We start from the raw sequence: 26952 nt of genomic DNA, 5'->3' as shown, positions 1-26952 counted from the left end.
CAATCAATCTCTGCCTTCATACAGTGACGCAGGGCCAACAGCAGTGCTCTCACAGCATTATATTTTCTTCCTCGGAGGACACCACGGTTCGCTTGGCCAACGCAGCGGCGCCGGTCATTACGGGCTCCACACCGGACGCTCTCTCGTCTTGTGTAGGAAGTAGCTCATGGTCTTCGGCCGGCCGTGGGTCTGCTCGGGGCAATATCCGCTGGCGGGGCCCGTGACACGCAGCGCCCAGGCCCACGGCGTGGGCAGCCGGTCCACGGTGAGCGGCGGCAGCTGCAGAATGAGCAGGCTCGCCGTCTGGGCCACCACCGACACGGGCTCTTCCTCGGCGCCCAGCATGACGACGCGGGACTCGCTGCCCAGCCTCAGCGAGCCCAGTATGAGCAGGCCCTGCGGCGGCCACCGCAGCACGAACACGTGCACCGCCTGGTCCCGGCCCTGCGTGTACCTGCGACGACGACGTGTAAAAAGATCGAGGGGGCGTAAGCTGACCTTACTCGCGACACACCCACCGCAAGTTTCGGCGGTTAGCGAATGCCGATGAGATGCCCCAAACTCGCGAATCGGCCATGTGTCGAAAACTCTGCGTGTTCGTCGTGCAACCGGGAACGTACCACTCCTTGTGCACAGTGCGGAGCCATCTACGAAGTCCATTTCTCTGATGCTACATTACACAAGAACTGTACATTAATCAGCAGGAGACATGGTATCAAGAACTTACATATCTGAGTAAACGCCAGAAAACACATCTGCACTGAACACGGAAATATGCTGAACCTTTGCGGGCGCTTGCTTCCGACCAAAGAATTTACTGACTGCTCGAAAGGTCCTGCGGATGAATGCATGCTGTTCCACTCCATGTCCGGGGTCTTTCTGCAACCGTATCGGGAACTGCGCGGAAGCTACGACGAACTATCGCTCTCCTTTTCGTGACCGTCGCGTCACTGCGAAGCTCAGAGTGAGCACCCACCAGACGTGCGGGGCTGCCGTGTCGTTCTGGCAGGTCCACGCTGCTGAACCGTAGACAGCCTTCCCGTTCACACCGAGCCAGCGACCCAGCTGCTGCAGCCTCTCCTGGTAGATGAGCTCCAGTCTCCCGTCCCGGGTCGGCCCCACGTTGATGAGAATGTTTCCGCCACAACTGCACGCGCGAAAGCTGCTTTTGGCAAACGACGCCGACGCGGCAAGGACTTACGGCAACTAGCCGAACATAATGCCACCGCTGCCTCCGCGCTTCCCGTCCCGGCGCTCCATAAACCACGGTGCCGTTTTAGTTTCGGTCGACGGACCCAGCCACACTGACAATTAATGCTCAACCGGACTGCTGACATGATTTCTCTCCTTATTTCAATGCTACACTCGTCTGCGCTAGCATCACAACACGCCTGAGCAGACAGGAGAAGTATGTTGGGCGTTTTTGTTTTCGTTTTGACAAATTGGTATAGTAGCTACTTTCGCTGGACGAAACAGTGGCACAACTTTCCGCGTCCACCGACGGAACGTTCTTTCCGCCGCAGTGCCTCGGTGGCGGAGGCTGTTCATCTCTCAGCACGACTTTGGCGATATAACCTAACCGGTAAAGTCGTTGCCATTGTGATTCTTTGAATAACGCATCGTTTAGGCAAAATATTTGGAAAATTCTCACACACAGTGCCGATACTTCACGGCGCTAAAGCCCTTAAAGGGGCTGCGAAACACTCCTTGGGGGAATACCAGCTATACTTCAGGTGCATTCTTTATGTCACATAGATGCTGACTTAAAAAGAATTACAGGAATCGATGCACAGGAACGGGAGTTCTTCAATGAAGAAATCTCAAAATACAAGCAAACAAAACGCTGCCCTCAACTCGATTTTGGCGGGGCTTCCCACTCCTATATTTCGCTCTCCCAATGACGGCACATGGCGTGACCAATCAAAACAGCCTGCCAGAGCACGTCGCGGAAGTTTGCACTCCACGGTTGCCTGCCCTCTGTAACTCATTCTTGCTGAGTCTGGCAGCGTCGTTTCCATGCCAGAGCCCCTGGTGGTGTATTTTTATTTTACTTGCTTTGCAGGGATTTTATCTAAGACAAACAAGTTGTTTTTGTTGATCTAATATAAAACGCAGACAGGTCAAAAAATATTTCTCTATTTATTCACACAATTTTCAGTATATTTACTGTTTGTGCAATCATTAAGCTCGCGCCAGGTGATGTCATATCCGCTGCTGAAACCCGCCACTGTGTGGGGACACCATCAGAGCCATGAATTTGTTTTTGGGAGGATATTAAAATATTAAAAAAACGGAATATACGCGGTATTACCGACACTAATAGCACCATTGTAACTTACTGTATGGGATCAACAGGCAAAATAGTCAACTAAGGTAGTGTTTCTGGGCCCCTTTAAATGAGTAAAGCCTTTATTTAATACGAATGACGATGGAAACCTGCATGACCTACGTCATTAAAAGAGTTAAGGAAGGAAAGGCCTGCCAACGAGCCCGGCTTTGTGGGCAAAGTCCCGCTAAGGGAGAGCAATACGAAATGCGCGTAAGCCTCGGGCTGCGGTGCGGCGCAATGCAGTGCGACTTGCCCTGTTTCGAGCCCATGCGTACGAAACACAGAGGCTGGCGTGGAGTGGACCTTCTGGGTTCGACACGCGTTGTGTGCTGCGCTACCTGTGGAAACCTTGCCGACACGAACCGCAGGAAGAAAGACCTCGGTCCTTGTCTTTTTTTGCGCTCAGAATATGTACGGTCAGTAGCAACTAGCCCAAATTTCGGCTTTGCTGAAGTTCTTTCTCTCTTTCGCTCTCTCTATTCGAGCACACCACATGGCAGCCCGTTTCCCGAAAAATAAACAGAAGAATGCCGCCTTTGCGTTTCCGTCTCTCCTCGCGCCATTTCTCTACCGTCGTCAAGCCGTACCATTTCGCTATTACCACCACGTCTTGACCGCCCATCAGTCACCCAAGCGTCATTAAAGACTTAAAAAACGACATCATCAGATTGGAATGAGCGTCCTCGCATAGGCTCGTATTTTTTTCACACAAGTGCACTGTAATTTCGGGACCCTTTAGACAACTCCCTTTGATCGAAATCAACCCGCAGCACAGCATTACGGCGACCCAGAATTTAGCTCTGGGAAGAAAATGCATCGTTTTTTTTTTATAAATTGTCTGCACTGGTTGATCCTGCACATCGCCTTGTTTTGATGGTTCCTCTGAGTAAGTTCTCCATCTATGTTTAATAATAGGTCTTCTTCAACGGATTCTGTTCCAATGGAGCAGTCGCTTTAATCAATGACATTTTAAAAAAAGTTCTAACGACTGTGGTTAGGACTGCGGTCTAACGACTGCCGTTGTAAGGGAAGGAATGGAAAACATAACATACAGAAAGATAGCCAATTTTCTGCAAATTTAGCTCTTTACCACCGGTTCCGTGTATGATCTCGTACCCACTTGAGTGGTATGTTTAAATTCTCGGCCTGCAACCACCACCATTTACGCTTGCCCTGTCTTTTTTACCCACGTTTCTTCCGCCAGAGAGGCGACGTGACGTGAAAGCCACACCCATAAGCCAAGCTGAGTGAAAAGAATTTCCCCACGTAAAGCAACTCGCCCCAAAATGGCGACCGCGGAGATGGCGGCCGTTGATGCCGGCAGCGCGGCGCATGCCGAAGGGTGTCACCACCCTGCACGGCGGCGCTGGCATGGAGGCATAGAGGCACCCTAGCCGCTCCAGGCGCGCGGCGCGGCGCCATCCCCGCTGAGCCTGTCCTCAGGCGGCGAGTTTCGCAGTAGCTGCTGCAGAGGGAGCGTGCTACACCTATCTTTCTGCGCTTGCCACACTCTCCGTCATCCTGCCACGGTAACCACCGTCCTGGTTCTTCCCGTGGCAACCACCCTTCATTTGCGCATTCCTCCGCTCTCTTCATGCCCTCCTCTTTTCACGGCAACCTCTCTCCAGGTGGCTTTTGTGGCAACCACGAGAGCGGAGAAGCGCTGAACCAGGATTCTGGCTAAGCAGTTGGGCGCTCTCGCCGTACTCTCCTTCCATTATAACCCTCCTCCTCCTCTTTCCCCGGTAACAATGCTCCGGTTGTGCAATCCTCTGCTCTTGTCATTCCTTCTTCTTTCCAAAGTAACCCTCCTCCTCTTTCTTCCATGGTAACCACCTTTCGGTTACGAAATCTTGCACTATTGCTATGCTCTGTCCTCTTTCCACGGTAACCACACCCCGGTTGTGCATGCTTCCGCTATCGCCATACCCTGGTCCTTCCAAAGTAAACCTCCTCCTCTTTCTTCCATGGTAACCACCTTCCGGTTGCGAAATCTTGCACTATTGCTCTGCTATCCGCCCACAGCAACTATCCTCCTTCCACGGAAACCAACCCCCGGTGGTGAGTGCGCCAACTCCGAGTGCGCCGTAGCCTAGCTCCTACTATTCTCCGCTTCCTTCTACAGTAACGGCTTTAGGGGTGGTTTCCGTGGCAACCACCCTTCGGTTGCGCATTCCTCCGCTCTTCCCATACATTTTTCCTCCTTCCAAAGCAATCACCTCAAGGTGATCCCCCTGTCAACCACCCTCCGGTTACGCCGGCTGATACTACTACTACTACTGCTACTACAACGACGCTAAACCCAGGAAGCGCGCTAAAGGCGCGCTTCCTGGGTCGCAATGGACAGTGCCGCACCTGATGGACTCCACAAGCGTGGTGATGAGCTCTTGTATGGAAAAGATGTCGGCCAGAGCAGCGTTCCTCCTGTAGCCCCACGACTGGCGGTCCAGAGTCATGCAGTTCTCCCACTTGTGTGGCTGCAGAACACCTGAATGTTTCAAAGAGGAGAAAGAAGAAGCAAGCACGCGGTATGAGGCTCATAACACTTTAGGGTTAAGTCCTTCAAGTTGTACAGGGGGTGGGGGTGACTAAGCAACTTATCTAGTTTTTTGTAGCAGCGTGTCTCCTACGTGGTCCTTTTTTCACCATTTAAAGCCCGCGAAATTACACATACATACATACATACATACATACATACATACATACATACATACATACATACATACATACATACATACATACGGAATTTTATTTGTATATTTATTTTATTTTGTGGTTTGATCAATTTAGAATATTACTGAATATGTTATCGCTTAAAGATAATTGATTAGAAAAGCAGAAGAAAAAACAACCACATTGCCGGTGGGAACCGAACCCACGACCTCCGAATTACGCGTCCGGTGCTCTACCAACTGAGCTACGGAGAAGGCTGTCAGATCTTCTGCTTTAGGGGGTATTTATGTTTACAAGTGACCTAACATTGAGAGTGTTCATCAGCGCCACCCACGTTCGTAGGCAGCGGACGTAGTATGTCCTGTGTTACCGCTGGTGTGACGTGGAACGTCATCGAACGGCGAGGGTGGAAGCTGTGTGGGAACCCTCTTATGCTTCCTTGGCATCAAAGCTTCCAGAACCGAGTCCCTCGTTAAGCAATTAAGCAGACAAGGTCAGAAGATCTGACAGCCGTCGCAGTAGCTCAGTTGGTAGAGCACCGGACGCGTAATTCGGAGCTCGTGGGTTCGGTTCCCACCGGTGGCGTGCGGTTTTTTCTTCTGCTTTTATAATCAATTATCTTTATCGGGGGAATTATGTTTATATATACCGCGTGTTCCGTATTTATCTGTCCCTGTTACGAAAAATTCCGCTGCGCAATCTACTGAACTATATGGGCTCAAAACGCCGACTTCAAGGTACCTTATGATGGTCTTCGTCTTTCGATAAGTAATTTAACATCTAAAATTGCCTGCATTTTCGGGAATCGGCGAAAAACTGCATTCAGCTGCGGCAGAACTTTTCGTCCAAGCGAGCAAAGAAGCCACTTTGACAGGTTTCGCCATCTGGCGAGTGGTGAGGCAACCGATGTCACGGCTTGGGGCTGGAATGCGCACCTCGCGCGGTTTCTTGGGATGTGCGTGTCGTCTGCTCCTTGAAATTAACACCGCTCGCCAGATGGCGCAGTCTGTCAGACTGGCTTCTTTTCTCGCCTGGACGAAAAGTCCTGCCGCAGCCGAATGCAGTTTTTTGCCGATTCCTGAAAATGTAGGCAAGTTTAGATGTTAAGTTACATATCGAAAGACGAAGACTATCATAAGCTACCTTGTAGTCGGCGTTTCAGCCCATACAGTCCAGTAGTTTGCGCAGGAGAATTTTTTCTAACACGGACAGATAAATACGGAACAGGCGGTATATATATATATATATATATATATATATATATATATATATATATATATATATATATATATATATATATATATATATATATTGTTACGGAGATGTTACGGCGGTAAGTCTATATTGGCGGCTGCTCTGAGATGGCCAGCACTCAGCTCAGACACCGAGGGCCCAGCTACCAACTGTCAACGTCGTCGTCGTTCAGCGCACCGCCACTTCTTCGTCCACTTATTGAGTAACCAGTTCATCGGTAACACTATCCCCCTCGGCTGAAGGCAACGTCCCGGTGCGTGTTAGGCGTGCGATGTCGATGATGGCGATGTCGATGATGTCGATATATATATATAACTGTGACTTCGCTCTTGCGGTACCGTATTGTACACAACGCTGCCAAACGCCGTTTGAAGGAACGAAGCGTGCCTGCCCATCGTTTTGAAGTGAGCGGCTGACGCCACTATCAGCCCAGCCGTGAAAGTACATGAGCACATTCAGTACATGGAACGGGCGGTCGTGGTCTGCGCTCAATGACAAGCCCGCTACCGAAAGCCAGTTCAGGCGGAGATTTTATTCAGCCATCATAGACAAAAAACAAAAATAAAGGAAGGGAAGGCAATGTAGTCGGGTAGTTAAGATATCTCTGTTCTTTTTATTCATATCATTGTGCACCTCGTCGAACTGAGCGGCGACTTCCGGCTCGGGCACGGTTAGCGCAGTGTGATTTCATCCCAAACGCGCCACAGTTTGCGCTCGAGCCAAACCGATTTCTTCCAGAAAATTTTTTGCGCTTTCTCGCACTGTCGAAAGTACTTTCCGACAATATATTTGGGGGAAAAAATGTTACGGTTATGCGGCCAGACTCGTGCAAACTAGGTCGGATTAAAAATTTATGAAATATTAGTCCTTTTTTTCTACACGTGAAATTTTTCTTGAATAATGTAAACGCATTGCAATTTAGTATCAGAAAAAACTGCAGCAACAATTTTTTTTTACATTCCTAGTTCTTTCTTCTAGCTGGGGAAGAACGATTTTTACAGTTTGTGGTTATGATTTTTTTGTGGCGCAAAGACATCTGTGGCCAAAGAGCGCCATGGTGCAAGGTGTTTTCGTCTTCTCAAGGTGAGATCAAAGACCCATTTCCCAAGCATTTCACCCCAACGAAGCCGAAGACCAGGCCAAGGGAAAGTTTGTACCGATTGTATCACCGGTGGGTGCCCGGCGACACTGGGGATCGAACCTCGCACCTCCCGCATGCACAATTAAATTTTACACTTTTGTCAAAAAACGCACACCACATTCTTGAGCAATATGACATGCTTCATCAGCTTTCTTGGGCATGTATTACTTGGCAAAAATGTTTGAGCTCGAATAGAACAGAATAAATTAATTAAAAAAATTATGGGGTCACCTAAGCAATTCTTATGATCTGTAAATGCGAGAGCATTTATACCTGCCGCCGAGTGCGTCCCTTAGTGGTTGTCGGAGGCTTGGGATGTGAACGTTGTTTCGCTGCAGCAGCTCGCTTCGCACATTTCGCTGCGTTGCGATGGTCTCGTACTCCGTCGGCAGTGAACTGCCGTCTCCGGCCACGCTTTGCTGTCTCGGTTGATGATGCAGACGGGAGTGATTCAACTTCGAATGATGAAGGTTCCATAAGCCGTGTTTACATGTTCCTAGCGTATCTCGCGGAGCCGACACGCCACTGTGTACAGTCAGGCCGGAATGAAACGCGAAAAGAGCATGTCAAGAAAACAAAATATTTTACCTGCCTACTTTCAGCTGAAGTGCACAACTAGCCTGATTCATGTGTCTGGGTAAAGGGCCTACTGAAATGCATAATCGAAAATAGGTTGTAAAGGAATATCTCGCCGCAATGCAGAAATGTATGACATATGCGTGTTCGCGTTTCATTCCGGCCTGACTGTACATGTAGTACATACGACATCAAGTCTGTCGGGACGGTGACCCCTCGCCTGGTGTTCCTGTATGAACACTAACCTCGCCCAGTGTACGCGAGGGAGGAGTCCAGCCGCCCCTGAAGCACCTAGATAAGCTGATCTAGGGACTTTATAGCTTCCCCCATCTTGAGTCTGCTTTGTTATCCAGCTGAGAGGGTACTGTATATAGCCACTGCAGGGAGGAGGAGGGACGCCTCCAAACTTGTTTCCATTCACCGCGAAAGTCATATTTCCTTTCTCGACCTACCCCTGCCTTGTGATGGCCTATTGTTCCAAGAGGGTTGATGACGTCATTCGCGGGCCGCGTTTCTGCCCCGGCTTTCTGGAGATGGCGGGGCTTCCGCACAACGAGCGAAGTAATGCTCTCGCTTTAAAATCGTAAGTTGTAAAAAAGTGCGTTTGCCGCGTATTCTACCCGCCGCGGTGGCTCAGTGGTTATGGCGCTCGTCTACTGAGCCGAAATACCCGGGTTCGAACCCGACCACGGCAGCCGCGTTCCGATGGAGGCGGAACGCAAAAGGCGCCCGTGAGCTGTGCGATGTCAGTGCACGTTAGCGATCCCCAGGTGGTGGCTCATTACATAGATAATATAATTGTTATCAGGGTCGTTTTGCTTTAGGCGGAAAATTTTTTATGCGAAGCATACTACTTTAGCTACCACTTCAGCCCTTCACCGTGGTTATGCGTCTCCAAATCACGTGATACATGACGTCACACCACGTGACACGATGACGTCACGACAGTAGAGAAACGGGGGCCCACCTGGCGCCGTCGCTGTGGTTGTGCGCCTCCAAATCATGTGATACATGACGACACACCACGTGACACGATGACGTCACGACAGTGGAGAAACGGGGGCCCACCTCGCGCCATCGCTGTGGTTGTGCGCCTCCAAATCACGTGATACATGACGTCACGATAGTGGAGAAACGGGGGCCCACCTCGCGCCGTCGCTGTGGTTGTGCGCCTCCAAATCACGTGACACGATGATGCCACACCACGTGACACGATGACGTCACGGCAGTGGAGAAACGGGGGCCCACCTCGCGCCGTCGCTGTGGTTGTGCGTCTCCAAATCACGTGATACATGACGTCACACCACGTGACACGATGACGTCACGACAGTGGAGAAACGGGGGCCCACCTCGCGCCGTCGCTGTGGTTGTGCGCCTCCAAATCACGTGATACATGACGTCACACCACGTGACACGATGACGTCACGACAGTGGAGAAACGGGGGCCCACCTCGCGCCGTCGCTGTGATTGTGCGCCTCCAAATTACGCGACACGATGATGCTTCGCATTCTCCAGGCTTAACCAAGTTAAGCCTCAGCCATTTTTTTAAGTCGATCGCACCCATTGCTGTTGAGAGTTGTCCTGTAATGCCACTGCACTACACAGCACAGCGCTGCTAAAAATCCTAACCTGCCCTGTAGTTTCACATTCAGGAGTTCACGCAACCATACCACGCCAATTTTTTTCTTTATTGCCTGACTTTGGCGAAACAGCACATCGTGCAAACCACAAAATTTACAAGCACGACACGCACATGACATGGACAGAATCAGCCTGCCAACCATACCACGCCCACTCGCCCGGAGCCCACATATTTCGCCGGGCTCTCGAAATGTTTAACAGTGTGTTTTTCGGGCAACCCAGCTGCGATTTCCAGCATTTTTTGTTTAAATTCTATGCTCAATTACGTGAAACACCCTATATATACATAGGTATATATAATGGTGTACATAGGTACATACAGGTATATGATGCTTCAGCTAAGATTTTAGATAATTTTTCCAAATACTTTTTCAGTTAGAACAGTGCTTTTTTTCGGCACAGCGATGTAAGCGGTGAAGTACTACACATCAGAATACAGGTCAGACGACGTGCGAGCTAGCAGGTTGGTTAACTGATATTGAATAGTTAACTTGTGAAATATTACTGATACGCTCCTTGTTATTGAGAGGCGTGTAGCCCACCGTACGTAATATCCATATCAGTTTTTAGAATTTCGAAAATGCGATTACCATCGGCGCTGTGACCTAAAAAATTTTGGCTATTTCGATGAGTACCATGCACTGGAGAGGTTGCTTTTCCTGCAAGCTTCTCGTGAGCGCATGTATTTTGGCGCGATGTAGGCAAAATTTGTTAGGCCACAGGGCCGAGGGTAACCGCGTTTTCGAAAGTCTAAAAACTGACATGGATATTACTTACGGTGGGCTACACGCCTCTCAATAATCAAGGAGCCTATTAATAATAGTTAAAAAGTTAACTATTCAACTATTGACCAACCGGCTAGTTAGCACATCTTAGTTGCATTCTGAAGTACTTTACCGCTGACAATGCGTGCCGAAAAAAACACTCTTCTAACTCAAAATTCTATGTTTAGGAATTGTGTAAAGCCTTACGTGAAACACCGTGTGTGTGTGTGTGTGCGCGTGCGTGCGTGCGTGTCGTAGACGCACGTGCGTAAAAAAAAAACATTGTGAACGCTACGACCGGGGTACGGCCTATCCTGTTGAGGTTTCCGGCGCCTCTCGCGGTGCGCCCAGTTTTGTACAGACGAACTCGCTATCAGCAGGCTCGATCGGCAGGAAATTTGGGTGTCTCCAAGGTTTCGCGCGCATGATTCAGTACGGGAAAAATGAGGAAAGAAAGAAACGTTTACCACAATTTGTGAATTGCTCCGCTTCTTGCTGATCTGCAGCTTTCTAAGTGGAGCTACAGTGGTTTCCATAAAACGAATCAGAAAATAGTTTCTTGATATTAAGAAGTCAAACAACTGCTCCTGGATGCGCTGAGAGGCTGCGAAGGTTTTGTGAGCTTCGTTGTCGCGAAATAAACCAGTACACCTTCAAACCTTGGCGCAAGATTGATAAGCACTTCGCATATATATGAACGACAGACACACACTTCTCCGGTGCGACAGAGTTGCTCAAGATCCTACAGTCATAACAGACGACACATTGTCACTGGCCCCGGGTGCATCTCAATTACCTGGGTTGTAACGGTCGTCGCACGTGAAGTAGCCGCCGTGCTTGCATTGGCAGCCTTGGCACCAGCGGTCGTTGGTTACGACCGTGTCCTTCACGGGGCTGCGCAACACAAGAAAGCGGAAATCACGCCTGCCCGCGAATGAACAGCGTGAACACGGCAGTGGCAACTGTACCTGTCGTTGTAGAGCCAGGCCAGGAACTCCCGGCTCTTCCAATATTCTGCGGGGGCTGGGTCGCCGTCAGACCAGACGATCTCGGGCCTGTACCGCTCCACCAGTTCGCGAAGTTCTACGAGTGTTTTTCCCTGTACAGAGAGCAGGAATCACACCCTGGTCGCCTGGAGGGAAACGCGACCCTTTTTCGGGCAATAGCCTGTATGCGGGAAGTCAAAGTGAGTCCTGAAGCATGCCTGTGTCCGTTAATCGGTTCATAAAAACATACAGAACAGGCGCGGCTCTGCTTACCCGTCCCCAGAAAAAAGGAAAAGAAAAAAATGGAAGCGCACCGGCGCTTAGACGGCGTGCCAGTGTCATTGAAGAGGAAGAGTTAGGATTTTTCAGGTGACACGTTACGCTGCGAGCAAATATGTAATTTGAAAATGTCAAGAAATTGGCTCAGCAAACTGATTTATTTCTTAAGGGACACCAGCAAGGATTCTCTTATATTCCTTGAGAATTCATTTGCCTTCATTTGCTTGGTACACGCCGACTGACAAAAGAAAACGCACAGCATAGACAGTGGCTAGAACGCACAGTAATGCAACGCCTCGCTGTGCCTGCCCTGTGAAACTTGCGAGTTATTACAAACACCCCGAGTAATAGATATTAGTCGCAGTCACGGCTTGCGTAGATATGTGGTATGTGTTGGGCCAGGTACCCGTGCTTTTTCTAAACATGCAATTATATATTTATTTTTATTTTCATACATGCATGCGAAACGTACAGCCCCTTGTTCACGCCGTATGCCCCGCTAGGCTCGCAGACGGAAGGAGTAAAATTAATGCTTACTGCCTGCCGAACATTTCTGTGCGGCAATAGAGAGATTTAGCGTAGCGCGATTCGTGACGCGAGTCTCTCCCACGGGGACTCAGCTGCGCCTGCGCAGTGGCAGACGTGCGCCCCTCGGGGCCGTCTGCGCATGCGCAGCTGGCTCCTCGAGGAACTGATTCGCGGTGGCGGATCGCTCCGAGCCAAATCTCGCTGTAATCGAGAGGCTGCGGTTCTTGATGTGTGTTGTGTGTGCGTTATATGTTTTTGTGCAGTAACGCGCATTTTCCGATTTCTGGCAGACGTACACGTCCCTGAAGCCCGCGTTGTGGCAGGCGGCCCACCTGCCCACCGTGTAGTGGGCAACCTGCAAGGTGTGCACCTGGCAGGCCTACAAGGTAAATGCCTTCAGGGTAAAGGCCTTCAAGGTAAATGCCTTCAGGGTAAAGAGGCCTATAGGTACAAGGCCTTCATGGGAAATGCCTCGCGGGTAAAGGTCTTTAGGACAAATGCCTTTCGGTCAAAGGTCTTTACGGTTAAGGCCATTAGTGTAAAGGTCTTTAGGTCAAAGGATGCTTTTACATTCACAACACGTAAGGGCCTTAAGTGCCCACCGTAACTGGTGCTACTGCACGATATTCCGCGCTTGGTCATGCTAAACCGCCTACTAATTGTTTTTTTTTTTTCATTTCATCAACTGACAATGGAACAAGTGAGACCTTCGTGGTTCTACTCGTGTTTGAACTTTCAGACAGAGCTAACTGAAGCCGGTGTGACTGTAGCAGACTTTTAAATGGGCAAGGGTGAAAAGAGACAACTAAGGTGTAACATTAATTTTCACTGCAACGAGAGAGAGGGAGTCAAGGTCGGGGTTCGTAGCTCAGTGTTTCCTCTGCTATCCGCGCGCGCTTTAGGTTAAGCGCCTTGTACCAACTGTCTACAACCACTCCTTCGACACGAAAGAAAACAAAAGTAATAAAATCCAGGGAAAAAATAAATAAAGGAAGCGACAACGGTAACTACTCTCGAGAGGCCAGGGCTGGAATCGTATGAAATCTTGCGGCATGTGTGCCTGCGTACAGTCTTTATCAAAAGTTTAGAGCCCAGGGGGTTTGCTTCTAAGCCTCGCAGTGCTTCTAAGCCTCGCAGCTTCTAAGCCTCGCAGCTTCTAAGCCTCGCAATGGGTAGGACTACCACATTCGTGGTAGTCCTACCCATTGGAGAAGGCAGGACCAGAAATCTCCTTACCTTCAGCAAATTTGGAGCGCCGGAGATGCATTACGGACCAGACAGTGTGCTTCAGAAGCAAACCCCTTGGGCTCCAAACTTTTGACAAAGGCTGCATTTGATGGTGCCATCCTTTATTATTACCCGCTCCACTTTTTTTTCTATCAGCGACAGATGTGTGGGCACCGTTCGGTGAAACCACATTGTAGTCGTCGGCTTCGGCGTTTTCCGCGCTCTCCTGCCCTCCTTCCTTCCTTCCACTCGCCTCCCTCTCATCTCCCTCTCTGCGCCTGTCATGCCGGACTCCCGCACCGCGCGTGACGCACGCCTACCCTCCTACACCCCTGCCCCAATGGGTGCAGTACACTGCACCCGGCTGCTCCAGCACTGAGTGAACACTAGCGTTTGGCTGTGACGCCAATGCGAGAGTAGCGGAGGCACAAATGCAACAGAGATCCGACACAAGTACTAAACACTCCAACTGGCATCAGCATTCCCCACGGCCCCAGCTGTGGCTGCAATTTCCATGACAAGAAGGGTAAACGTCCAGTGAAGTTTTATGGTATTATTAACGCAGGACAGATGCATCTGGAGGTAAAAATTCCTTAGCAGACATCCATGTTCTTATCAGCGCGTCCCTATCGCCACAATCTACGGACCAAACCGACTTTTTTTTTTTTTGCCTTGCATGCCTGACTTAAATAACAGTCGTGACATGACAAGAGAGAGAAGAAAACGCAATTTATTGTTGCTCTTCTTTAACAACGCAAAAGACATGGATGAAAACAAAAGGACACGCACGGCTCTGACTTTAAACTACGTTTATTGCGGAAATTTTACATGTATATTGGCTTGATGTTCTGCAGCTAGAAAAGGGGGCACAACGCGCAGGAAAAACAAAGAACTGATCTTATACGCACGCTTCAGGCTGTGCCAAGTACGCAGGTTCCCTCTCCGATAATGCAGAGATTACACAGTGCGACGATTCTCTGTGCTTTGTGCCTTGTGGTGCTGTCCTTGCTTCTCTGCTTGTTCTGAACTTTTCTGAACAATGGATTTTTTTCTTTGTGCATTCTATGCAATGTAGTGCTGTGTTGCGGTGTTTCGAACTGAGCATGTCTTTTTGCGTTCACTTAACCTGTCAGGCAAAGCCCCGTTTGTCCCACGTACTTTCCTTGACAAGATAATGGTAGCTCATTAATCAGTCCTTCGGTGCAATCAACAAATTTGTTTTGGGGTTGATTTGTTGATTGCACCGAAGGACTGATTAATGAGCTACCATTATCTTGTCGACAAATGTACGTGGGACAAACGGGGCTTTTCCTTAACGATAGGTCAATATAACGCAAAAAAGACATGCTCAGTTCGAAAGACCACAACACAGCGCTATATTGCATAGAATGTGCAAAAAAAAAAATGCAAACAATAGTGCAAAGCCATTGTTCGGTAAGTGCACAGCAGAGAAACAAGGACCGCATCTCAGGGGAAACTATCGAAGCACAAAGAATCGTTGTACTGGGTGATCTCTGCGTCACCCCCCCCCCCCCCCCCCCCTTGCATTGTCGAAGAAGGAACTTGCGTACTTGGCACAGCCTGCAACATGCGATTAACATCAGGGGGCCGTATTCCATAAGCTGTCCATTTTAGAATGGCAATTTCGCGTCCATCTGGTCACCTGTCATTGGTCACACAGATATACCCGCGGCTTTTAATCTGTGGAAAACGACCCGGCCATTGGGTGGTTGGCGACCGAACCTCGCCATTGGCAGGCATTGGCTGCGATATGCAGCCAATTGGCGAGGTGCATCACAACGCTCTGTCAGCAGCAGGCGAAATGATCAGCACGCTGGCTGGAATAGGCTGCGATTTGCAGCCAACGGTCAGGCCCTGTTACCTTCTACTCAATGGCCAGGTCGCTCGCCACAGACGCTTGAAAGCCGCGGGTATACCTGAGTGACCAATGACAGAGGACCGAATGGACGCGAAATGGCAATTTTAAACTGGGCAGCTTATGGAGTATGTCCCCAGTTCTCTCTTTAGCTTGCGCATTGTTACCCCTATTCCAGCTGCCGAACATCAAGCCAACCTACGTGGGAAATTTCCGCACTGAACGCTGTTGAAAGTCAGAGTCGTGAGTGTCGCTTTGAGTCGTCGACCGTGTCTTTTTCGCTGTTTTAAAAAGCATAAACAACCAACTATCCCACACCTCTACCCAATTGTGAGCTACTTTATCGGCCTACCTCTGAAAAGTAGCTGGTGGTGAAGTTGTTACTCTTGTCCTGGAGAAATAGGGGATTAAACCACTCAAACAAGGAATGGTAGACACCGAAAACAAGGTTCGTCTTGGATCGAATCGCGTTGGCCAGGTCTCCTGCAGAAATGGGAGGCTCTTTATTGTAGAGAACCTACAAAGCCAACACAGACTGCATTGTGCACACGTAAAGAAACGCACAAAAATGCGTGGCTCATAGCTGTGATCTTAGACCGCATGTTTCTAGAAAACATTTAACGGTCGGCAGTGCATGGTTACGCAGCCTGTATCACTTTCATGCTGAGCTTGTTGGTTAGAATGTGCCCAGCACTGTCCGGAGAAATGATTTTCGCTATCGCAAAGTAACTCATATTTAAGAAACATCCCGCAAGACGTTGGCGTGGCAGCTAAAATAAAGAATAGAATTTTTAGTACACCGTTAGCGTGCTGGTGACTGTGCATCTGCGCGGTGAAAGAGCGTACAAACCACCGGCGGTAGCGACAACGGTATGCGGTAACGGTACGCTAAAACACACCATACCACCCTGGAACTGACGATGACATCGCAATGCGTCCATAAGTTCCAAGTGTCATGATATTCCTAATGCTATGGCCAAGCATTCTGAACGTGTAGGACTCAACGAGCTTTCCGATACAACTTTTAATACAGTAATCATTTAGTTCGAGCTAATTGTCTCTGAGTGGAACAAAGCTGTGCGCACAAGGAGTCAGTAACAAGGGTGGCACTCAGAAACAGAAGACTGCCAACATACAACAGGACTTTTTTTCCCTGTGCCCGCATTTTTCTTTTTGTACATCCACAGGCGCACCAGGAACACAAAGCGACAAATTAAGAAATAAAAATGACCATCCAGGAGACTCCCACAACATTTTTCCGTAATCCAAACGAGCGCACAAGCGCGAAGATCATGGAAAATCGATCAAGGCCCTTTGCTACATCCATACGAAAAAAGGAATAACCAGCGACGGTTTTATAGGTTTACTGGAATTTTACCTGAGCTCGACTGCTCTCTGCGTTAAAGAAGTCTGTTTTGTTCAGATAAAAGACGCCTGTATAAGTTCAACACCTTTGTCTGAGGTGGGCACCCAAATGCAAATTTCGTGGCCTGCACGAACGCGTTTTCAGGTACATGGCGACTTTTGGATTATTCTCATGAATCTACCAGAACCGGACATGAATGATGCGATTAGACAAAATAGCGAGGGCCTCAGATTTACGACGGAGATGCCGCGGAAAACAACGTGCTTCATTTCTTATACGTCAGACTGGTTTGTTTCGAAAGGACGCATCTGTTGGGTGTATATTAGACTTAAAGAAAGGCTGTTATTTTTTGGAAGCGCTCACTTTAAGCAACTAATGCGTGCCATCATCGCTAACTCCCATAAAGCAAAATTAACAAAATGAAGCGATCATGAGATCTCAAAAGCTTTTGCCCTGAACTTGAGCAGATAAAGAAAAGCAGGCTGTTTAGCTCTTTTAATTTCAGCAATTTGCCGAACGCTTTTGCGGAAACGGTTCCCAATGTGTCAATACTACAGACAAGTAAGAGAATCTTGTGAAGGTGATACAGCGTATTAACAGTGTTTCACAGCATCGCGAGCAAGAATGTTAAAACCGTTCTCTCGACGCCATGCAAGCTGCCAAAAGTTTACACCTTGAGCAACACAGAAAGGCGGCCGACTTCAACAGCGCTATATCAAATGAAGATTACTAAATGCAGGTCGCACATTATTTCCGAAGCTGCCCACTAAGCTGCGGTTGCCTGTATATTGTGGAATTTTTATGTTGGTTTAACGCGCACTTTTTTGTTTTTGGAAGCGCTGCAAAAGCTTCGGATGCCAGCCAGAATGAAGAAAAGCAAAAGCAGTATCGAGTGAAAAATAGTATAAGTATATTGAAGGACACTCATGTATCGAGAAAGCTAGGCACAAGACGACTGTAAGACGTTGCCAAGGCGTTGTAAAATTGCTGCTCGACGTCTAGCATCATTAATGTGGGTGGCGAACTGTTGCGGGCTCTGTTCATGATAGGTCGATCGGCTCACTACTGACAGCTGCCCTGCTTCGTTTCATTGAACGACCACAGCAATAGTGCATTTTGATATCGTACCTTGCCAGCTGCCCACGCAAAAATCGGACGCAAACTACGAATCAAGCAATTTCCATGTTCATTCATTTTTTTTTTTTATTCTACAGGCCTCGCTCCTAACGGCCATCTGATCCTTATGACGTTACACAGTAACGCATACAAGATACATACCCACTAGATCTCTCTTCGGTCCAACGTCCTTCGCATTCCAGCTGAAGCTCACATTCGACGGCCACAGGGAGAATCCCTCATGGTGTTTTGTAGTGAGAACAACGTATCTGCCAAAAAAGGTGAGTTTTGTTATCCGCTCATACGTGGTAATCATTTAAAAAAGCATAGATACGTTAGGAGTATTATTAACTGCGTCTTATATGTTGCATAGTAGGAGGGTAAATTCGCCTGAAACGAAGAAGTCACTGCTAGGTGTAGCACACTTAGAGGAAAAGCTGCGAGTTGGCTATGATATTTGCTTGTGCAAGGTCGAGTTGTTTTTTTTTAGAGCTGCGCTGCTCAAACTCGGGGGTCGACTAATACGCTAATCTGAGCAAAGGAGAGGCGCAAACCTGACCGCACAATCAGAAAAGGAAGGAGCCGCCACGGTGGCTCGGTGGTTATGGTGCTCGGCTGCAGACCTGAAGGACGCGGGTTCGCTCCCGGCCGCGGCGGTCCCATTTCTATGGAGGGAAATTGCTTGAGGCCTGTGTACTGTGCGATGTCAGTGCACGTTAAAGAACCTCAGGTGGTCACAATTGGCGTAGTCTTCCACTACGGCGTCCCACATAGCCTGAGTCGTTTTGGAACGTTAAACCCCCATAAACTTAAACCTAGAAAAGGAAGGGATAAGACGCCAACAGCGCAACTGCGGAAAGTCCTGCGTTCTGGCCGCCTTCGACCCTTCACAGACTACGGCAGTTGGTGCCCCATTACTGCACAAAGGTCCCTTCATGCGTTCCTTCTTTTTCAAGGCACCCGCGCAAAACACTGATATGAAGATAAGAGAGGAGCCCGCCAGCCCCATCACCGTGTCGACCGCGTGCTGTATAAGCATTGTCGCAAAAACTGGGGGTGCGCCAGTACTTTTCCAGACCCGCATCGAATACGAATATAGTGCAGCTAAAAGCTGAGCCCAATACGAATCGAACAGTGAGACAACCGCACTGAATACGAATCGGAATATTTTTTACCAGTACTGGCTACTTGGGCGAATATTCGCTCAAAACGAATAATCGCGCAAAAGAGCGAAGTGCTAGCGACGGCCCTGCCGCTCTGTATACTCTATCATATATGGATATATAGGTGCAAGACTTTCACAAAGATGGAACAGTGAGCTCCACTAGAGGGTAGGCACTACGAGCTACTTCAGTAACACTATATTCATCATGCCATGCGTACAAGAAAATTACGCTTTGCTATTGATCACAACAGCGAATAAACCGGCGCCGCATCTCGGTAAATGATAGGGGCGCGAGCAAATTATGGAGGAGTCATGACCTCCGAGAGAGGGCATAAAGGCAGGGCTTGCTAAACCTGACTGAAGCCTGTCGCATCGTCCAGTCTTAGGCCCAGCCTTACGAACGCTGCCGCACCAATAGACCGCGTCGCGGCGCTGAACAATTTCTCCGCTCAGGACCATGGCAGCATGTTGTACGGCATCGGAGTGGGCACTGCTTTTGAAATAGTCGTCGACGAAAACCACAGCGTGTCTTATTCGAACTTCGTGCCAATTATTCGAAAACTTGACAACGTAGTCCATTCGTTACGAATAATTTTGAACGATTCATTCAGCGAATCGAAGAATATTCTACTCGCCATTCGGAATTTTCGAATATTCGCACACCCGTAGCGAAAACGAAACTTATCTCAATCGCTCAGCCAAGCGGCGAGATACGCTGCCCGAACCTGGAGGACCATTGCTGGCAGCGTTCTGAGCAAGCCTAGCTGCATCTTATATGCGGAGGCGTCGAAAAACTGAGCGACAGCACGAGACCTCGACGTCACAAAAAAGTGCTTCTGATTGTCGGGAAAGCAGGGAGAGGAAAACAACATTACAACTTTTTTTTTCATTTGAGGTTCCCGAAGTTATGGAGTCGATCTATAGGACGTCTCGACCAGTAAGCGAGTGAATACGGCATGTGTACACAATGGTGTACAGGGTAGGTCAAAAGTTCCCAGGCCACAGGGTCTCCTTTTGAGCAGTATAGTCAGGCAGTTACGACATCCCTGAAGCTCAAAATATCTGTAGTAGTATCGTTATAATGCCTGAGAACCTTGATAGCTTTATCGGAATCTTAAGTGCCAGGATATACCGATGAACAGAAGACCCTCTGGCCTGGGAACTTTTGACCAACCGTCATACTACCTCAAGGGGTTAAGACGTTAAATTGTCTTCAACCACTTACTTGATCATTTTACATGTTTATCGAAACCCGGGTTCTGCTAAAAAAGTTTTATTCAACATAAGGTCGATTTCTAACCGACTGGCGCGATAGCTAGGCCGGCACAAGCACGCCTTCCCAACCATCAGTCGAGCTGAGAAACGACCAGCGTTGTAAGCCTGGCCTCTGCCTCACAGAACTGCACCTGCTGTCCAATTTCGAGGCTTCTCAGTGAAGTTCACTTGGCTTAAAGGTGTTATGTCACCGCTGATGCAAAAAATGGAGGAACGTCACTAAATATACTTTAGAGTGTTGTGTGCTCACATTAACTAGAGTAACGCTGCCACCTCTCGGCGTACGGGTACGTCGCTGTGCGCGACATGTCTCGAAATACTCGAACGCAGCATGCTCACTGCGAGAGTTGGCTGTATCACCCGAACGAAGTGCCACGAGTGTCCCAAACGCAGCAACAATTGACCGCGCACCATTGCTACGTATTCCTGGAGTTAACGTAAAAGCACAATTTCGAGGCTTCTAAGCTTCTAGACAGCAAGCGACCGGACCGCGATCCCGCACGAATGCGTGCAGCGTAGCGCGTTCAGTGGCGCTTGCAACCAGGCAAAGCCACTGACGTCAGGTGGCGCCAGCTCAAAGTGTGTAAGGCAGCGCGTCTCACCGTGCACCGGACTCCTGGAATATGCGTGCCCATTCGTCAGGGTCGAAGAACTCGCACGTGAAGTCCTTGGCGAAGGCAGGGTATGTGAAGCCCGGTGGATAGTTCTTGGCCATGAACTTGGCAGGGTTGGGGTTTCGCGGCTGATCCCAGCCCTGCCAGTACCACCAGAACCACTCGGACGTGTAGCTGGGCACCGAGAAGACGCCCCAGTGCAGAAAGATGCCCACTTTGGCCTCGTCGAACCACGCGGGCAGCGGCCGTTCGTCCAGCGAGTCCCAGGTTGGCTGGTAGCGAGCGGCAGCCCAGGAAGGAGCCAGCGCCACGAGGGCCGCCGCCAGGGGCACAAACCACCACCGTTGCACTGGACGTGTGCGGAAGAGGCAGTAACGGAATATGTCACTCCACACTGCTCTTGCATTTGCCCTGATTCTCAATGCCCACACGATATCTGTAACCTTCCTTGGTCGCATTATGTTCCCTGTAGATTGTTATGAGCGCCTCCCTGAAGCCGTAACCATAATTCAGGATACCGCAAAGCACACTAAACTGCGCGATGTTATGGTGCTAAATTATGTGCTAAAGTGCAGATGTGGGTGGACATAAATCACAAAAAATGAATAGAAAAGAAGGAGGATGGAGACATGCGCCTAATCAGGAGGAAGTTTACACCCGACTGTATAGGCCAGTTCTTAATGCCAGAAGAGAAAAGGGTGTGTCAGCGCATATGGAGTAGTTTGAAGTAGGAGGGAAATGCCTTAAGACTTGCGTTGCTGATCACGCTTGTTTACAAAGCGGCATCATTTCTTTTTTAACGGCTGTCACCATGCGCGTTGCCACTCGATCCGTTTCTTGTGGAAATAAGCTCTTTTTCTGCAGTTTATTTGGGGCGCACCTAATGGCTGGGCTGGACCAGTGGTAGGATCACATCACTAATTGACAAACGCAGCAAAACTAACCCGTTGGCAGTCCATGGCCTCACCCGACCAAAGGTGTCCAAAAAGACCAACACGGTTACTTAGAAAAGCTAGCAACTAACCATGAAGCTTCGCGACGAGTCGTTTCGTGAAACGCATATGAAGCCAACGATGTTATCGTTTAAGCCTCGAAGAAGAGCTATCGCAAGAGGCGCCCTGCCTTCGCGGCCCGTGTCTGACAACAGAATAGTGTCAGATTCTAACGTGATATAGTGATGATGAATTTTTGATGGTGCAAGAGCATCTGGAACCAAAGAGCGCCATGACACAAGGCGTTTTCGTCTAGGTAAAGTAAGATCAGAGACCCATTTCCCAAGCATTTTACCCTGAGGAAGCCGAGAACCAGGTCAGGGAAACCTTGTACTCACTGTATAACCGGTGGGTACCCCACAGTCACTAGGGACCAAACCCCGCACCTCCCGCATGCGAGGCGGACGCTAGCACTACAGGGCTACCGTTGCTGTTCAGATTCTAACCAGCAGGTAGTGTTGCATGTACAAGTGTCCACAAAAGATTTCGGCGCACAGAAGCCACAAAAAAGCTTTATTGCTTGGCAGTCTAAGCACACAGTCTCAAGTGTTGTTTTGCACTCCTTGTAGTACACCTGCAGAATGAATAATCTCTAAATGTTAAACTGTGCCTCCAGGTCGCAACAAAAAAAAAAACTTTTTTTTTTTTCGTGGCCGCTGCGTTCCGAAAACTTCTGTGGACACGTGTGTGAGCAGGCGCGCGTACGTGAAAAGAGGAAGATGGACGAAGAGGAGTTTGGAATATTACCTCGCATATGTTACCACCGTCGGTAAAAGCTAACAGCCACTGAACCAGGAAAAGCATTGGGGAATGTAATTTTTGTTAAGGTAGCGTTGACTTGGGGGAAAGATAGCTGTGTAATAGTTCAAGTAACAGATAATTTCACACAAAATAAAAGAAAACACAATCACACTGCTGGTGAGATTCGAACCCACGACTTCCGTATGTCGCGTGAGGGGCTCCGTATATTCACCCCTTTTATTATTATCAACGCAGCGCAAAACACGCGGACAAGACGAGCGCACGGACACACCGCTGAACTTATAACTGATGGTTCATTGAGGGTGTGCCACGGCTTAAATACTGTGGCAAACGATCTAAAAAAAAAAACACGAATGACATACCTGTCTTTTAAAAACCGAAGTTCCTTATCGGACAGGGCTATTGAAGCAGTGCTTACACAGTGATCTTCGTGTTTGTGGATCCCGTACGCTTCAGTGATTTCTCTGGTTATTTTGATGCGACTATCAGCCACGACTTCGCACTGGCTAAAAATGGGCTGACATGGTTTTTTCTTTTCCTTCTTTCTTCTTGCAGTGCAGCCTCTGCAGTGAACGCCCAGATGACCGGCCGTAGTGTTGCTTATGTTGTTTGGTCCCGTAGCCGGTCAACGAGGCGTCTGCCAGGCTGTCCCGTCTAGTGCTTGCCACATGTTAGCGGAATCCTGTAGACAACATCGCTAGTACACGAAACGAATCTCTTTTGGTGCTTCTTTGCATAGCCACCTTGCTATTGTTGCTGAGTTTACAATGCGGCAAAGCATCAAGAGCTTAGCTGGGGCTGAGAAAACAATATTCACATTGGCGCGTGAACATACCCTTTTGAAGTAATGTGAAATTTTGTGTAAGTACCGCATGACCGCGACCTTTCTTTTATGCGAAGCATACTACTTTAGCTACCACTTCAGCCCTTCACCGTGGTTATGCGCCTCCAAATCACGTGATACATGACGTCACGACAGTAGAGAAACGGGGGCCCACCTCGCGCCGTCGCTGTGGTTGTGCGCCTCCAAATCACGTGATACATGACGTCACACCACGTGACACGATGACGTCACGACAGTGGAGAAACGGGGGCCCACCTCGCGCCGTCGCTGTGGTTGTGCGCCTCCAAATCACGTGATACATGACGTCACACCACGTGACACGATGACGTCACGACAGTGGAGAAACGGGGGCCCACCTCGCGCCGTCGCTGTGGTTGTGCGCCTCCAAATCACGTGACACGATGATGCCACACCACATGACACGATGACGTCACGGCAGTGGAGAAACGGGGGCCCACCTCGCGCCGTCGCTGTGGTTGTGCGCCTCCAAATTACGCGACACTATGATGCTTCGCATTCTCCAGGCTTAACCAAGTTAAGCCTAAGCCATTTTTTCTTTTTGCCGCTCGGTCTCTCCCCTGCGGGCTGAATTTAGGATATCTCGTAGCAAGGTTTCTGAAACAGCGATCAGAATATGGCTTGGGTATCCGGCTGCCTCAAGGCGCTCCACCTGACACTGAAAGCTCTCTTTCAATGCATGTCTGCACGATTTTTAAAAGGCGTTTTGAAAACATAATTTTGCAATTGCGCGTTTGACAAATTTCTAATGAGCAGAAGAAAATGGCGTGAGAGGCTTCTGACTTCTTGGTTCGTACCTCCAGCACACGTGGCAATAAGAAAAACGCATGGAGATATCTAAAAAACTTAATGTTCCTTCAGAAGGCATTTCCTGCGTCAATACAAGCGGGCCAAGACAGAAAACACCAGTAAAGTTTTCGAGACAGAGGCCTCGGCGTCAATAGCAGCACATGTTATGAAAACTAAAAAGTCATCAACAAATCTAAAAACATGTGCCACATTGGTGCCAACTAGCTTTTCGTCAAGAAGCCTGTCATGATGCGCGAGATAAATGTCACTGAGGAGCGGAGCTATGCATGACCTTATACGCACGCCATTTGTTTGAAGGAAAACCGAATCATTCCGGGAGGAAAACCTCGAGTTGAGATAAAAAGTCACGAGCTCAAGGAAGTTGCTATCGCTGATACCTGCATCATTCTGGAATGCTACCATGCCATAACAGTCAATGCATGTTTGTACACAAGATAGCAGTTTCCTTTGGGGAAGGGAATACTATAGATCCTTTATATCAATGGAGCAAGCTGTGAACCATTTTTCTGGATTCTCTCGCAGGAACTCGATCACCTGGCTGGAACTTTTACCTGATACGGATCATCAATGGGTAAAAGCTTCAGTTTGCTCTGCAGGAATAATGCTACAGATTTTTGCTGCGTTCCATCTTCAGTAACTATTGCTCGGAGAGGGCAATCCAGCTAGCTTGTGCATTTTTGCTGTGAAGAAGATTTTCAGGCATACTCCTTTATTTTTTTTAGTGGACGCCGCTGGGTTTTTCAGGTTCATTTCTTCGCAGTGTTTTCACGCTTTGGTTTTAGCCTTACTTAGCGCTATGCCATTCCTCTCCTGGAAGGTTGGCCCTAATGCATTTTTTTCTCTGGATAAGTGTGCTCGTCTTGTCCTCGTGTTTCGCGCTGCGTCGATAATGTCCAACCAACTTGCCCAAGCTTCCACTTTGTCACCTCCTTTGTCTCCACTGACTTCACTTGAACGAACCACTCGATTTTCAAGCGCACTTCCGTTCATCTTATCGTTTTGTTTGCGCTTGGTCACGCGTCATTATGCTCGAGTGCAAAGTTCTAATGCGACGATGTTCTGTCGCGCTCAGTATGGCCGTAGGTATGACTACATATAGTACGACGGCGGCGATCACCCTGTGGTTCGCTCTTTTTTCCGAACCAATTCGCCACGACGCACAACGAGAAAAGAGGGAGACACTGTGCTAAACCTCATTCGATTTGAGTGAGGTTCTGCGCAGTGTCTCCATGGGGGTAAATACAATGGGGGTAGCACCTGTTCGTTAAAGGAGTTCCGCACACATTAGGTGCTGTAGGTCGTACTTAGCGCGACAGTACATACAATGCAAGGTCCAGGCTCGAAGAGCTTCGTGTTGAAGAATAATTGTCTCGCAGGTAACCGTGATCGGCGCGCACATAGCGTTGACCAATCCCGAACTGATATTGCTCGGGATGCAAAATTGCCAATCTTGCAGTGGATTTTAACAGGGTGTTTGAGCCGCTGTGCTTCATAAATTTCCGGCGCTCCGCTACACCTAGCGCAAAATAATCAGCGAACGGGTTCTAATAGTTACCACGACTGTTAAAGTGGCGATCAGAAGCCAGTCACCGACCACTGTTACGTACTACGAGCGGGACGCTTTGAGCATCGGCTCCTGATTTTCTGGAGCCAGCTGTAGCGTCCACCGAAGCGGCAACAAACTGCTAGAGACGGAGCACACAGTCGCTCGTTGAACAAAATATCAAACAAAGTGAGATCGGAGACTGCTCGTGCCGTCAAGTCTCATTCACATACACGCAGTTTGCGCAAGTAAAGCGAATAGCAGGAACTAGCATGCGCAGCCGGCCCGTAGCACGGCGGAGCTCACCCATGGCCCGTGTCTGCCGCAGCTACTAAAGTGGAGGGCGCCCCTGCGTCTATCTGGCAGGAAAGCGCTACTCGCTGCAGATATACTTGCAGTCAAGGCCAGATAACGAGACCAGAAAACGAGATGTTTGCTCACGGTTCTCGCTTGAAAGTGGCTCCAGATAGAGCCGCGATCGACCGGGTACGCCTACCCTGTCTCGTCGTTCGGTTTTTTTTGCGCTCTTGTACACTCTTCAAAAAGTTACCTTTGCCTGTACTGCTGCGCTGACTTTCACTCATGCCAAGGACAGGCTGGCGCAGCATAACATAAACTCCCGATTCTTGCTGAGTGCAAGAGTATAAAAATGTATGAGATAAAAATCAGTACTTCCCGCATTTTCTGTCGGGGGAGGGGGAGGGGGGTGGATGCGCTCGTTATTTGATGCTGTTAACAGGCTTTTCTTGTCTGCTGATGTATACCTTTCTCTCTTGAGCGCACACTCTCTTTCTCTGTCTCCCACACACACAAACAGAGCAGGTTTCTAACTCGCCAAACTGAAACTGAACTTGCGTAATTTGTTCTCCTCAGCAAATAATAGTAATGAAGTGCTTGCTGCCACCAGCATTTTTTTTTCCAGTGAATTCCGCGGTGCTACACGTCCTTCGCGCAGTCACGACGCAGGATTGATTCTAAATAGCGCATACGATAATAAAAAAAAAGGTTCTCTTCCCCTCTACTTCTTGACGTCTCGTTAATTTCGACCAAAATTGGCTTGACAAACGGCACGTCGCGCATCTTGGCATTATCTTACTCCTGAATTTGGCATGTAATACAATATAGCTGGAACATTGAAACCCATGGACAATATAATAGTTTACACTCAACAT

At 48.8% G+C, this 26952-nt stretch overlaps 1 protein-coding gene across 2 annotated transcripts; it reads right to left on the bottom strand.

Annotated features, from left to right (window-relative positions):
• Window positions 1–44: 44 nt before the first annotated feature.
• On the bottom strand, window positions 45–26217 carry LOC149352635 (alpha-L-fucosidase-like). 2 transcript variants are annotated; one of them, XM_089581835.1, is made up of 9 exons: window positions 26087–26217; window positions 20800–21160; window positions 17920–18026; window positions 15628–15758; window positions 11348–11478; window positions 11176–11273; window positions 4685–4817; window positions 977–1147; window positions 45–454 (listed from the first exon to the last, which is right to left on the bottom strand). In XM_089581835.1, exons 1-9 carry the CDS (start codon window positions 26088–26090, stop codon window positions 118–120), a joined length of 1473 nt encoding a protein of 490 aa, XP_089437961.1. In that variant the 5' UTR covers window positions 26091–26217; the 3' UTR covers window positions 45–117. The 2 variants fall into 2 exon arrangements, with proteins under 2 accessions (XP_089437961.1, XP_089437962.1); XM_089581836.1 differs by lacking the exon at window positions 26087–26217 and adding an exon at window positions 22142–22334.
• Window positions 26218–26952: the final 735 nt, after the last annotated feature.

The sequence above is a fragment of the Amblyomma mixtum genome, chromosome 3, assembly GCF_055824585.1.
Source record: "Amblyomma mixtum isolate Tamu chromosome 3, ASM5582458v1, whole genome shotgun sequence".
NCBI classification, from domain to species: domain Eukaryota; kingdom Metazoa; phylum Arthropoda; class Arachnida; order Ixodida; family Ixodidae; genus Amblyomma; species Amblyomma mixtum.
This window is presented reverse-complemented; position numbering and strand designations above follow the sequence as displayed.

Excerpts from the sequence above, each read along its gene's own strand:
- LOC149352635 (XM_089581835.1), bottom strand. Across the intron at positions 15,759-17,919 it reads ACCGAAGAGAGATCTAGTGG|GAGACCTGGCCAACGCGATT; the intron begins GTATGTATCTTG and ends CCATTTCTGCAG. Across the intron at positions 11,479-15,627 it reads CCACCAGCTACTTTTCAGAG|GGAAAAACACTCGTAGAACT; the intron begins GTAGGCCGATAA and ends CTCTCTGTACAG.